Here is a 13,337-nt window from a genome sequence, read left to right on the forward strand (position 1 = left end):
ACCAGGCTGGCCTTGAACTCACAGAGATCTACCTGCCTCTGCCTCCCAAATGCTGGGACTAAAGGCATGTGCCACCATGCCCAGCGTTTCTTCAGTTTTGTAGCTACTCATAAGGTGCCATGGCTTCTGACAATCGCTCACCCATACTCCTGTTAGTAACGTTAATGAAACTCACAAAAACCAACAAGGACATAAAAGTGGAAGGGAGACTTGGGAAGAGGAAAGGGATCAGCAAGAGTGGTGGGGACAAGAAAGGGTAATGGGGTGAATATGATCAAAATACATTCTGTATGCATGAAAATGTCATAATAAAATATATTACTATATATAATTAATATATGCTGATGAAAAACATTTAAAAAAGAAAGACTTGTGAGGAGTACATAGCAACTCCTTGTATTGTTTTTACAAGTTATTGAGCCTATATTTATTTCAAAAACAAATGTTTAAAAAAACATAAGAACTATGCCTCCCACCCTTAGGTCTGACTCAGAGACTGATGATTCTCTCCTAGTACTGAGACTTATCCAGGCAATAGACCCCAATTGGCCTGTGGAGGGCTGGTATCTGTCCTCATTTGTTGGCCGGACCAGGAGCCAATTCAGTCTAGTTTCAGTTTTGGTTTCCTGAAATGACAGAGGAGCCAGGAAAAAGGTTGTAACAAGCAGTGAGCAGCTGAGTAGCTGTGTCCTTTGTCCTTCACTCCCTTGGCTTTGGAGCCTGTTTCTATCAGCTCTAAGCCCTCCTACCCCAGACCATAGCTGTAACCACTGCAGCCTGCTATTCAGCCCCAGAACTGAGGATGGATGAGGAGCTGTACTCGAGGCAGTTGTGAGTCTCGAGGTGGAATATGCAGTGGGGTGGCCTCTAAACCTCTGATCTCCAGCTGCCTACCCTTCTACTTCTTACCCACAGGTATGTGCTGGGTCTACCTGCCATGCAGAGGATCCAGAAAGCTAAGGTCCTGCTTTCTGGCCTACAGGGTCTGGGAGCTGAGGTGGCCAAGAACTTGGTTCTGATGGGTGTGGGCAGCCTCACTCTGCATGATCCTCATCCCACTTGCTGGTCTGACCTGGCTGCTCAGGTGAGAGTTATGGAGGTTTCTATGCTCCCAGAGCATGGGAAGACCAGGGCCAAAGGGGAATCTCTTTGCTCAAGCTGCACTGGTCTGTCCTTAGTTTTTCCTCTCAGAAGAGAATTTGGGAAGGAACAGGGCTGAAGTCTCTCGAGAAGCACTGGTTCAGCTCAATGAAGCTGTTCAAGTCTCCATTCATACAGGTGACATCACTGAGGACCTACTACTAGGATTCCAGGTGCTTCCCCCAGCCCCACTTTCCATGCCAGGCCAGTTCATCCCCGTGGCCCTTAACAATAGAAATGGCAGGCAGTGATTCTGGTCTTGATGATCATGATGCCCATCTAGGTGGTGGTGCTGACTGCCTCAAAGCTAGAAGAGCAGCTGAGGGTGGGCACTTTGTGCCACAAGCATGGAGTTTGCTTTCTGGTGGCTGATACTCGGGGCCTCGTGGGGTGAGACTAGCTGTATATTCTACCATATTACTGCCAACAATTGGTCCCAATGTTTTCCCTAGCCCTAAATGGTCCTGTCCTTTCCCACCCAGCCTCAAACCTGTCCCAGTATCCTCTCCAATTCTGGATTATAGCCTTACCCTGATTCCTTGACTCCCACCTCTAGCCTTGCTCTAGTACACTCTACCCACCCAAATTCTAATTTTTAAATCTTTCCAAGAATTCCTCTCCTAATTCAGGCCATCTAAGCCTGTCCTAGTGTCCCCTACCAATACCCAAAACCTCAGTGACTCCTGCCAACCACACTAGGCAGTTGTTCTGTGACTTTGGTGAGGACTTCACTGTGGAGGACCCTACAGAGGTGGAACCTATGACAGCTGCCATCCAGGACATCTCCCAGGTAGGTGCTGAGATGTAGGCATTTATCTGGTGTCCAGGGAAGAGTGCCAGGGCCTGTGGAAGGCAGGTACAGGCATTCTTGAAGCAAACTATTTCTCACCCAGGGATCTCCTGGCATTGTCACTCTGAGAAAAGGCACCAAAAGACACTCCTTCTGTGATGGGGACTTGGTGATTTTCTCAGGCATTGATGGCATGGTTGAACTCAACAGTTGTCCTCCACAGCCCATCCATTTGCGGAGTAAGCCAACCCCACTCCAATCCTTTGCTCAAAACTTAAGCCACCATGGGAGATGAAAACAACCTGGTCCTTGGGAACAGGTTTGCCTTTCACCTTCCCCAGGTGGCAGCAAGGGTCAGGACCTAGGTGGAAGATAGTATGGATGTGGGAACTATTTATGTTTAGGGATAATCAATTACTAGGATGAATTTCTTCCAGAGGATGGGTCCTTAGAGATTGGGGACACAACAGCTTTCTCCCGTTACTTGCGTGGTGGAATTATCACTGAAGTCAAGAGATCCAAGACTATGAGGCATGTGAGTGCAAGTACATCAGAGGTGGGAGCACTTGGCTACCTGCAGGAGTGTACAAGGTTCTGGAACTGACTCTGAACCAAGTATCCCCTACAGGAGCCCCTGGATACAGCTCTGCTTCAGCCTCGAATGGTAGCTCAGAACACTCAAGAAGTTCACCGTGCCTACTGCCTGCATCAGGCCTTCCGCGCACTGCACAAATTCCAGCAATTTCACGACCGGCTGCCCAAGCCCTGGGATCCTGTGAGTGGCCCCATTGCACATCCACAGTCTCTGTCTTACTGGAATCTCACCTTCCAGATCACACCTCAATGACCATTTACAGATCCAAATTTGAACCCTAGAGGCAGATTCCCCACTAAAAAAGGTAGATGGGGGGCTGGAAAGATGGCTCAGGAGTTAAGAGCACTGGCTACTCTTGTAGAGGCTACTCTCTACATGGCAGCTAACAACTGTAACTCCAGTTCCATGGGATCTAATGCCTCTTCTGGCCTCCGTGGGCATCACACGCTCATGGTGCACTTACATACATGTAGGCAAAACACTCATACACATATAAATAAATAAATTAAAAGTATATGAGTCTCACTACCTTATACTAGAGGTTATGCCCATGGAAGTACCCAGCCTAAAATCTTGGGACCCCTGCTCTATCCTTAAGCCATCAGAGCTGGGTTGCAAGTGACACTCACATTGGTGATACCTCCAGGACCTCTGTATGGTGCTGGACAGCCTCTGGTAGTGCTGTGCAGGCTGGTAAAAATGCTAGGCTTTCCTATTTAGGCTTCTGCTTCTGTGGAACAAAGTGGATAGATGACCAAAGACTTTGGGTGAGATGTGGAATTCAGGGTGGGGATGCTAGTCCCACATACGCTATGCCTGTGTGCCATCCCACAGGTTGATGCAGAGACTATGGTGAACCTGGCTCAGGACCTGGAGCCACTAAAAGGGACAAAAGAAGAATCACTAGATAAGGCTCTACTGCAGACAATTGCCCTGAGTAGTGCTGGTAGTTTGAGCCCTATGGCAGCCATTCTGGGAGGAGTGGCTGCCCAGGAAGTCCTGAAGGTGGGCACAGGTGTGGAAAGGGAGGGGCTAGGAATTTGGTCAGGTCAGTGTATGTGGGTGTGTGTGTGCCAGAGGGCATAGCTCTGGAGGCTTTCCCAATCAAGATGCGTGCAGTCCTCGGCTGGGATCCAAGAGAGTTAGGAACTGGGAGCTGGCAGAAGTCCCCAGAGTGAAGTTCCCATCCCTAGGCAATCTCCAGGAAGTTCATGCCTCTGGACCAGTGGCTGTATTTTGATGCCCTTGACTGTCTTCCGGAAGACGAGGCGCTCCTCCCTAACCCTGAAGACTGTGATCTGGTAGAGTCTAAAACGGGGGTAAAAGCCTTGTTCAAGATCGGGGGTAGGGAAGAAACCTGAGGAATGATCCTGAGGTCCTGATTTAAACAACTCAGTGAAAAGGTATGTAGCACACACCATCAGCTATCATTGGCCCTTGTCTGTGTTCTCTAGAGAGACTGCCGCTATGATGGGCAAATTGCAGTATTTGGGGCTGGTTTTCAGGAGAAACTGAACTGCCAGCACTACCTCTTGGTAAGCTGTGGGATATGGGTGGGGATGTCTTTGGGAAGCCAGACCAAGTCTTTTGGCTAAGCCTGTTTCTGTCATCAGGTGGGAGCTGGTGCCATTGGTTGTGAGGTACTCAAAGGCTTTGCCCTAGTAGGCCTGGGAGCTGGCATTGATGGAGGTGTGACTGTTGCTGACATGGACCACATAGAGCGCTCCAACCTCAGCCGGCAATTCCTCTTCAGGCCCCAAGATATTGGGGTAAGTGCTGACCCCTCTAATGCCCCTGTGGCCCAGGCTGCCTACTCATAATGTGCCCATTTTCCTCCCTTCTTTCCAGAGGTCCAAGGCAGAGGTGGCCGCAGAAGCTGCTCGGTGTCTGAACCCAGACCTGCAAGTGACTCCATGCACCTACCCACTGGATCACACTACAGAGCACATCTATGGGGACAACTTCTTCTCCAGGGTGGATGGTGTGGTTGCTGCCTTAGACAGCTTCCAGGCCCGTGAGTGCTTAACTTGGAGCTGAGTTCCTTGCCCAAGACTTTGGCAGTCTCATTCCTGACCCTGTGTCTTCTTGCCAGGGCATTATATTGCTGCTCGATGTACCCACTATCTGAAACCACTGCTGGAGGCAGGCACACAGGGCACCAGGGGGAGTGCTTCAGTGTTTGTGCCATATGTGACTGAAGCCTACAAAGGCCCTGCCTCAACTGCAGCATCTGAGGATGCTCCCCACCCTGTCTGTACTTTGCGGCACTTCCCCAGCACCGCTGAGCACATCCTGCAGGTAAGCACAACCTGCTCTACCTCTGCTCAGCCCTCAGCTGCAGTCCTGCTTCTCACCTAACGCCTTATCATCATTTCCTCCCTAACAGTGGGCCAGGGATGAATTTGAGGGACTCTTCAGACTATCTGCAGAGACCATCAACTGCTACCAAAAGTAAGGCCACCAACAGGGACAGAAGAGAATCTAGCTCAGAGCTCAGCCCCCAACTTCCTCGTCCCTCCACAGGGCATGCACTTCACTGGCAGACATGGATAAGACGCCAACACTGACCTCACTGCAGCAGGTGCTGTGTGTCCTGCGAATGCGCCCACGGACCTGGCAAGATTGTGTGGTGTGGGCCCTTGGCCATTGGCAACTACGCTTCCACGATGGCATCATAGACCTGCTGAGATATTTCCCATCTGATAAAGTGGGTGGTCAGGGGTCGGGCAGCTGAGGGCTCTGGAGGACCAGACTGAGCCCAACAGCCTCTATTTCCCTAGGTGCTTGAGGATGGAACTCCATTCTGGTGGGGACCCAAACAATGCCCTCAGCCCCTGCAATTTGACCCCAGCCAAGTGAGTGGAGTTCCTCAGACATGTGTCCCTTTAGTGTAGAGATAGACATCTCTACATTCTGCTAAAAGGAGAGCCATTTTGTGTGTCTGTGCTTGAGACAGTCAGACACTTAAATAGATCCACAGAAGGGCAAGGAACCCCATCCCATATACCCACAATATTTATTTACATTCTTGCATCTGCTCTGCTTTCTGCCTGGCTGCAGGACATGCATTTCCTCTACGTGCTGGCAGCTGCCAACATATATGCACAGATGCATGGGCTGCCTGGCTCACAAGATCGAACTGCACTCAGGGAGCTGTTGGAGTTGCTACCAAAGCCTGATCCCTCGTGCCTGAACCCTTTCTCTGCTAGTAACCTAGAGCTGGCTTGGCCTACTACTGAGTTTGGTGAGGCCCCATACTGTCATTCAAAACCTTGTCCCTGTCTTCAGCCTGTGCTTAGGAAAATGGGACCTGAGGACCCTATTGCCAACTTGCTACCACTCTCTGTTCCTCTTACTTTACTTCTAAGTTTATTTCCATCCTCTGGCTCCTTGGTAAGTCCTCTCTATACTGCCTACTCCATATCCCAGTTCTTTTGGGAAACTTTCAGAAGGGGAAAAAAGTTCTGAGGCGTGCATAGCTATGGTCTCCAGGTGAGGACAGAGACACAGGAAAGCACAGGTGAAGAGTGGGGCTACAAGGAAGAGGATTGCAGCATCGGTCAAGGGATTCCTTGTTTTGATTAAGCAGTAGTAAATGACAGGTTTGGCAGACACCAAAAATAGACACTAGGCTCTAGAAAGTTCAGGAGGCTAGCTAAGAACTGATTCCATAACCCTCTCCCTGATAGGCCCTGAGCAATTGAAGGAACTGCAGGAAGCCCTGGAAGACTGGAAGAAGGGCCCTCCTCTGAAGCCTGTACTGTTTGAGAAGGTGGGATCCCAGGTGGGGATGAAGAATTGGGGTAAGGGAAGGTGAGGAATAGAGTAGTATGGGAGCTAGAGTTCCCCTCCCATCAGGGCCTTTGAAGCAGCTCTCTCTCCTTGAACCTGATGTGTTGTGAGACAGTGGGCATTCACAAAACTGCAAAACCCTGTCAGCGGCACACAGTTGGCCATGGTGAGCGAGACTGCTGCAGCATTAATACTACTGCCATTTGGGTCTGGCAGGATGATGACAGCAACTTCCATATGGATTTTGTGGCAGCAGCGACAGACCTGCGGTCTCAGAACTATGGGATCCTACCAGTCAACCGTGCTCAGGTAACCCCATCCTTTGGGGGCTCAAGCCAAATCCTAGCCTTATACCTTTAGCTCAGACCAAATGCCCTGTCCTTGGCAGATCAAGAAGATTGTGAGCCAGATTATCCCAGCCATTGCTACCAGTACAGCGGTTGTGGCAGGCCTACTAGGCCTGGAGCTGTATAAGGTGGTAAGTGGGTCATGGACTCTTGGCACCTTTCGACACAGCTATCTGCATCTGGCTGAAAACCACTTCATACGCTCAGTGCCTTCTGCCCCAGTCATCCAGATGGTGAGCCCCTGAGACCCTACCCTTGTCCCTACTAGTCCTGAGTTTTTCCTTTACAAACCCAAACAGGCTTCTCTCTAGCTGTAGACTTGCTCCAGGACTCAGACTGTGGGGGAGTCCTCTAGACTCTCTCTAGCCCCCTTTCTGTTATGAAGCCAGGCTGGGATCTGTCAGACACAGGAAGCAGGCATCATCCATCCCCTCCAAACCCCCTGTAGTCCAGGGTCTGGGGGAGCTACAGCTTTAACTGATTAGTGGAGCCAGACATCCCCCACAGCCCCCTCCTTTCCAAGAGAATCCTAGTGAGAGGGAGAGACAAGAAAGAGGGAGTCGGGAGGGGACACCGTACTGAGCTCCAGAGTCTAGCTTCTCTCTGTAGAGCCCTGTCCTGCCTACCCCAAGCCAAGTTAAATGGTACCAGGCTTGCAACTAAGAGTGTGGGTCTCAGCCCTATGTAGTATGTTTATTCCACAAGTATGGGTGTACCAGGGTCTGGGCATCTCTGTGTGTGAGCATTGAGGAACCAAGCTTGCACATCTGTGTGCCAGATGAGAATGTAAGGATCCTCAGGGTGGACATATATGGATGTGCATGTGGGTGTTGCTAGGTTTGCATGCCTGGGTGTTCCTGTGAAGGCAGGGCTGGGAATGCTTACAATTGTGTGCCTGGGCTCTGCAGTAGTTGGCATTTCCTTGAGACACAGGAAAGGGGGTAGAGGGAATGTCCTCATCAGGGGAGAGGACAGAGGTCACCAGCTAGCCCTAGGGTCCTTCTGGACAAGCACACAGAGCCCTTTTGTGAGGTGCCCCACCTCTAACCAGCACACAGGTACTGCCTTTATCCATGGAATGGGGGTGGGCAGGAATCTCCATCTTGCCTCTGGCCTAGTCTCAGCTCAACCCCAGTATGTTTTCTGAGGGGTGGCAGGACCCATCCTGGACTCTGGCTGCCTTATGCTTGTCCTCAGTTTTAAGCACCCAAACCTCAAGGCTCTTGAAGCAGGGAAGGAGATGGGATAAGAAGGGGAGACTTCTATGGACTGTGTCTCTGTTGGGATCTCTGGATCAGTAGGGTCCTGTGGTCACTGTGCCTTGTGTTTCTGTATGCCCATGAGCAGTCCAAGGCCTTCTATGTAAGGACTGGAGTTGCTAGGGATGTATCCCCCAGTTCCCAGCCTCGCCTTTGAGGAACAAGCTGTTTTATCAGAGATTGCAGCAGCCCTGCTCCAGCTTCCTCAGGAAGCACCACCCCCTCAGCCACCCCCCCCCCAAACTGGCCTGTATGATGGATGTCTGTTTCCCTATACAGGGCCCCATAGCCCCATTTCCTGTGCTGGCCCCAGCCTGAGCAGGGAAGAGGGGGCTGAGACTCTGGGCCCAGATCCCACCTTCCACCCCCAACCCCTTGGCTCCTGCTTCCTGCCTCTAGTCTGGCTCCTCCTCCAGGAAAAGCTGCTAGTAACTGGGCCAGGGGTTGTAGATTTGTGTGAGTAGTTTCCAATTCCTCCTCATCTCTACCTCCTAGTTCCAGCACCTGAAATGGACCTGTTGGGATCGCTTGAAGGTGCCTGCTGGGCAGCCTGAGAGGACACTGGAGTCACTGCTGGCCCATATCCAGGTGTGCCCTGTCCCCACTCTGCTCCCAGGCCCGGCCTGGCCGAGTGGGTATCTGATCTGTATCTCTCTAGGAGGAACATGGGCTGAGGGTAAAGATGCTGCTGCATGGCCAGGCCCTGCTCTATTCTGCAGGATGGCCATCTGAAAAGCTGTCTCAATACCTGCACCTCAGGTAAGCTGGCACTTGGCTGTAGCCAGACCCTACCATGTCCCTGGATGTTGAGGATCTAGAACAGCTAGCTTCTTTTTCCCCAACCCCATTCTAGGCCCCTCACACTTTCCTGAAGCATTCTTTCACCAAATGGAGCCAGCAAATGGGCCTGGGGGTAGGGGGAGGGCTAAAAGCCTAAGGAGAGGACTTCAGTAGCTGTCTGCTTGGCCAGTCCCCTTGGAGCCCCACACTCTGCCCAGCCCCCTTTTCATACTCCCAGGGGACTCACAGCTTCCTGCCTCCTGCCTGCTCCACCAGCTGTTCCTAAAATAGTTTCAGATGTTTCCTGTCTTGAGTTGCTTCTGCTCCTGGTTTGGACTCTTGTAAGAGGGCCCACCAACACCTTGTAGTCTATGTCAGGTTGCCCTCTGTCTGCTTTAGCTCACCTACCCAATCTCCCCTAACCCTTCTCCCATACCAGGGTGACAGAACTGGTTCAGCAAGTGACAGGCAGGATGCCTGAACCTGGGCTTCGGGTACTGGTGTTGGAGCTGAGCTGTGAGGGTGAGGAAGATGAAGCTGCCTTCCCACCTCTGCATTATGAGCTGTGACAAGGCAGCCACCACACAACCACTTGGCTCTAAAGGAATTCTTCATCTTGAGCCCATAGCAGACACTCAATAAACTCATGTTGAAGGAAGGCATAACTGGAAAGGCTAGATGATAACAGAACATGGGTTGGTAATGTTATGAGTGTGATATGGGCAAGACAGTGTCCCTCAAAAGGAAAGGAAAGACTCTCAATTTGCCTGTCTCAGTTACTTCACAGGGCTGGGTTTGCTTCCTGAAGCCTCAGGAGTATGGAACCAACAATCTAGAAAAAAGGATTTTATTGTCTCATACAGGAAGGCAGGATCAGAGGTAGCTGACATCACTGTAGATGATGGGCTGGCGGCTGCGACAGTTCATGAGGGCTGCAAAGCTTGAGATGTCCGCAGGCAGGTCAGGTTCTGAGCGAGGTGGGCATGACAGCCGCTTTCCTGCCATAGCTGCTCTGCGAGCCCTGGTCAGCCTGCGCCGCAACTGCTCAGAGAGGCCAAGCAGGAACTGAGGGGGTCGAGTACGGGCTCGAGGTGCACATCCATCACTCCCCTCACTGGCTGCCTCAGGCAACTCCATCCAATTATGAACTAAATCAGCAAAGCAGTTGTCTCCCAGCACCAGGGGCTGGCGACTACGCCCCCTGTTCAGCAGAGCTGCTGTCCAGTCCTCTGCTTCCAGTCCCTGCCAGTGTTCCAGGCAAGCATCTGGGGTGGACTTGGGCCGTGGACGGTGAGCTGGTGATACTCTGGTTACAGGTGCCCTACTGGGCACAGGGAGGTCACTGACAGAGAAACGCTGGCTATGAGGGGGCCGTCCTGGGGTTACTGGGCGCTGGCGTATGGGCAGCTCTTCCTCTCGCCATGTGCTGCCTGACACCTCTGAGAAGCCAGAGTCCCAGTCTAGGGCATGTTCCCTGGGACATCCCAAGGATGCACCCCTGTCTTCCTCCACCAAGGCTTCCTCTTCTTCTTCCACACAGCAAACAGAATCCTCTTCCAAAGTATCTGAAGCCCTGAGCTGGTGGTTTGGCTGTACACTTCGGTCAGTTTTGGGTGGTGGTTGCAGGGGGCCAGGCATTGGAGGTGAGCCTGTGTCCCGGCCACACAACTAAAGGAGAAGAGAGGGCAGAAGTGGGAGGGCTATTGCTTGTCACCCCTACTAGTGTCTAACCAGGCCAGCCCTGAGAACAGAGTGTTCAGGAGGGCTTGAAAGGCCTCTAGGCATCAAGGCGGAAAGTGAGCACAGGGCCCGCATGGGGGCACTGGCACACGAGACTCTTGTGGCTCCCATCCGCAGACCTGGTGGCAGTCCGGCAGGCTGCAGCACGCAGGGCTGGGCAAGTCTGCACCCGCACCAGGGCGGGCAAGCAGGGTAGAGGAAGAAGGTACAGGCCAGCCCGAGGTAGGGGATGTCCACAGCAGCACTAGCATGTCTTTAGGCCTTTGGATCTCCCTGCCCAGCCCCAAAAGAAACCTCTTTCTCCACGATCCTCCCCCATCGCCCAGCGGCATGGCCAGCTGGGCGCCTGTTACCTGATGCCCAGAGCAATTTCCAACCGTCGGAAACCCGACGCGGGCCATCTGAGCCATCTGCACAGCGCCGCCCTACCCCCATCTTGCCCCGGATGGGTCCCCGAGGCCCAGTCCGCACCCGTTTGTGGCCAGGCAGCAGCCAGGCAGCCCACCCACGTCCTCGCAACCACACCCACTCCCAAGTCTCACCAGTTCCCAGCGGAGCTGGCTCAAGAAGCTGTCAAGCCGAGCGCTGTACATGCCGGTGCCGTGGCCCGGTCTAGGCCAGCCGGCTTCTTCTCGATCCCGGGCTGCAGCGGCGCAGAATGGGCCGGGTTGGCCGACCAGCGGCGCCCTCACCCTCGACCTTACTCCGAGGCTCCTCACTCCCTGGCTAGCGCCGCCGCCCCAACATCTGGCAGCCGAGCCCCGCCCCGCCCCGCCCCCTGCACCTCAGCCAATGGAGGTGGGGCAAGCGGGAGGAGCCCCGCCCCTCCAGCCGGGCGCTGGTGGGTGACACGGGAATGCCTTCCCTACTCTGCACCCTCTCTGCGAGGAGCAGGGCTGTGGCACGCAGTGGGGCAGAGTCCAGCTCGGGACCCATAACGTCTGGAAAGTTTAGCTAACGTCGCTTGACTCAGGACCGACCAGTCGCTTCCCCGGACCCCAACCCGTTGGTTTCGGCTTCCCTATGTGTCCCAGGATGAAACAGCGATATCTGGGACGAGAGCAGAGCGCCAGATCCTCTGACCTGATGACATTATGGCCCACTCCGGATCTGTCAAGACTGGCTTTAATAATCCCTGGAAACGATAGGACAGAGGTTCTGCCCCTGTGAGCCGTCCGCGGAACCTTGAGGCAGCCTAGCGAGGGGCTGTGGCTAGAGCCCCTCTCGCGTCCTCTCTAGCTAGACTGCACTGCCCTCTAGTGGGCAGTGGGCGGCTATCTGCGAGTCCTGCAACATGCCTACCATCTGCATCCCCTCTACCTGGCCCCACGGCCACAGGTTAGGTGCCAGAATAAGAGGAAGCCTCTCTTTGCCAAAATGGTCAGAGCCTTTCCTCTGAGGCCGCTCTATGACCAAAGGTACAGTCTAACTGGAAATGGACTGGACTTCTCACCAGAAAGGGAAATGAGGGCAATGAGCTAATTTGAGGGACAGGACTCTTAGAAGATGTGACTGGACATCAGTATGCAATCTGATTTACTCTGGTTGAATCTGGTGAATAGGGGCGTTCTAGGTGAAAGGTTCTACCAGTCTAAAGAACATGAGGAACCAGAGCTGGGCAGGGCCAAACCTAAGGAAGGCCCAACTGTGTGTTGATGGGTGGGGCTGGAGTCTGTGGACTAAGCGAAGAATTTATCAAAACTGAGCTCTCAGCAGCCTTATGGGGAACTGGATTTTGTTCATGGTGCCATAAGGAGTGTAGACCTTTTTTCAGGGAATGAACAGGGCTGGCCCCTCTGAGATAATCTCAGCTGTTTGGGGAGAATGACTCTGAAGTCAGAGTAGAGGCTCCAGCCTTTATCCCAGGCAAGGGAGGTGAAAGCCTGGACCTGGGGCTGGAGGGTATATGGAAGGGGTCACTCTGGGGCATGTTCTGGAGTTAAAACAAGCCTTGCTGATGTACAGATGCAGGTAGAGAGAGAGGAGTATCTAGCATGGCTTCTACAATTCTGGCCTGAACAACTGATTCAATGGAATTGCCATTTTTTTAAAAAATCTAGAAAAAATTGGAAAGATTAAGGGGAAAGCAAATGACCATATGTGTACATGCATTATTGGATCTTGAGGAGATGGAGGGTCAGCTGATAGGTCAGTGACTATGGAGTTCAGGAGACAAATAAGCACTGGAGGCTTGGATTGGGAGGCAAAGCCTGTGGGTGGCACCTTAGTCCATGGGCTTGGAGGAGGTGCAGGCAATGAGTGTAGGTGGGGGAGGGGAGCACTGAGCAGTTTCAGTAAAAACATTTCACTGGATGAAAGCAGAAGAGATGAAGCAGAACCGGCAAAGAAGCCAAACAGTAAGGAAGTGAGGAACCTGAAACATCACGGGATTTAGGAGCCAAAAGAAGCATCAAGCACTTTGGAGTGAAAGTAAAACATAAATTTCTGGGGCCTAGAGAGATGGCTAAGAGCACTGACTGCTCTTGCAGAGGACTGGGGTTCGAGTCCCAGTTCCCACATGGTGGCTACAAATGGTCCTTAACTCCAGTTCCAGGGGAATTCGAAGCCCTCTTCTGACCTCTGCAGCATTGCATGACACAGGTGCACTCACATACATGCAGGCAATACACTCATACACATAAAATAAAAAAAATAAAATATAAAAAAATAAAAATAAAACAATTTTAAATATTTTAAAAAATTATAGGATTGGGGAAATAGCTGAGTCAGTGAAGTGCTTGCTGTGTAAGCATGAGAACCTAAGTTTGATACTTTTTTTTTTTTTTAAAATATGGGTTCTGTGTACATCTGTAATTCCAACATTGGGAAGTGGAGACAGATTCCTGAGACTTGGTCAGCCAGTCTAGCTGAACAATGAATTTGCAAGATCCAGG

The 13,337-nt window shown here is 52.2% G+C and overlaps 2 protein-coding genes across 5 annotated transcripts; one reads left to right on the forward strand and one right to left on the reverse strand.

Annotated features, from left to right (window-relative positions):
• Positions 1-653: 653 nt before the first annotated feature.
• Uba7 (ubiquitin like modifier activating enzyme 7) lies at positions 654-9,436 on the forward strand. 4 transcript variants are annotated; one of them, XM_017803192.2, is made up of 24 exons: positions 654-831; positions 916-1,084; positions 1,179-1,313; positions 1,424-1,530; positions 1,840-1,930; positions 2,034-2,169; positions 2,368-2,465; positions 2,559-2,705; positions 3,360-3,530; positions 3,719-3,826; positions 3,980-4,060; positions 4,139-4,294; positions 4,374-4,539; positions 4,618-4,823; positions 4,912-4,976; positions 5,049-5,232; positions 5,306-5,380; positions 5,586-5,769; positions 6,215-6,309; positions 6,534-6,626; positions 6,706-6,897; positions 8,419-8,511; positions 8,582-8,682; positions 9,143-9,436. In XM_017803192.2, the coding sequence occupies exons 1-24, from the start codon at positions 803-805 to the stop codon at positions 9,270-9,272; spliced, it is 3,012 nt and encodes a 1,003-aa protein (XP_017658681.1). In that variant the 5' UTR covers positions 654-802; the 3' UTR covers positions 9,273-9,436. The 4 variants fall into 4 exon arrangements, with proteins under 4 accessions (XP_017658681.1, XP_008851389.1, XP_017658682.1 ...); XM_008853167.3 differs by having other exon boundaries at positions 6,215-6,297; positions 9,143-9,435; XM_017803193.2 differs by having other exon boundaries at positions 983-1,084; positions 9,143-9,435.
• Positions 9,437-9,536: 100 nt separating this feature from the next.
• Inka1 (inka box actin regulator 1) lies at positions 9,537-11,177 on the reverse strand. Its single transcript, XM_008853168.3, has 2 exons — positions 10,986-11,177; positions 9,537-10,371 (listed from the first exon to the last, which is right to left on the reverse strand). The coding sequence occupies exons 1-2, from the start codon at positions 11,034-11,036 to the stop codon at positions 9,577-9,579; spliced, it is 846 nt and encodes a 281-aa protein (XP_008851390.1). The 5' UTR covers positions 11,037-11,177; the 3' UTR covers positions 9,537-9,576.
• Positions 11,178-13,337: the final 2,160 nt, after the last annotated feature.

The sequence above is a fragment of the Nannospalax galili genome, unplaced genomic scaffold (assembly GCF_000622305.1).
Source record: "Nannospalax galili isolate Female #2095 unplaced genomic scaffold, S.galili_v1.0 scaffold786, whole genome shotgun sequence".
Classification (NCBI taxonomy): domain Eukaryota; kingdom Metazoa; phylum Chordata; class Mammalia; order Rodentia; family Spalacidae; genus Nannospalax; species Nannospalax galili.

Excerpts from the sequence above, each read along its gene's own strand:
- Uba7 (XM_017803192.2), top strand. The coding sequence starts at position 803 with ATGGATGAGGAGCTGTACTCGAGGCAGTT. Across the intron at positions 4,295-4,373 it reads TCAGGCCCCAAGATATTGGG|AGGTCCAAGGCAGAGGTGGC; the intron begins GTAAGTGCTGAC and ends CCTTCTTTCCAG. Across the intron at positions 5,770-6,214 it reads TTGGCCTACTACTGAGTTTG|GCCCTGAGCAATTGAAGGAA; the intron begins GTGAGGCCCCAT and ends TCTCCCTGATAG.
- Inka1 (XM_008853168.3), bottom strand. The coding sequence starts at position 11,036 with ATGTACAGCGCTCGGCTTGACAGCTTCTTGAGCCAGCTCCGCTGGGAA. Across the intron at positions 10,372-10,985 it reads GCCAGCTCCGCTGGGAACTG|TTGTGTGGCCGGGACACAGG; the intron begins GTGAGACTTGGG and ends CTTCTCCTTTAG.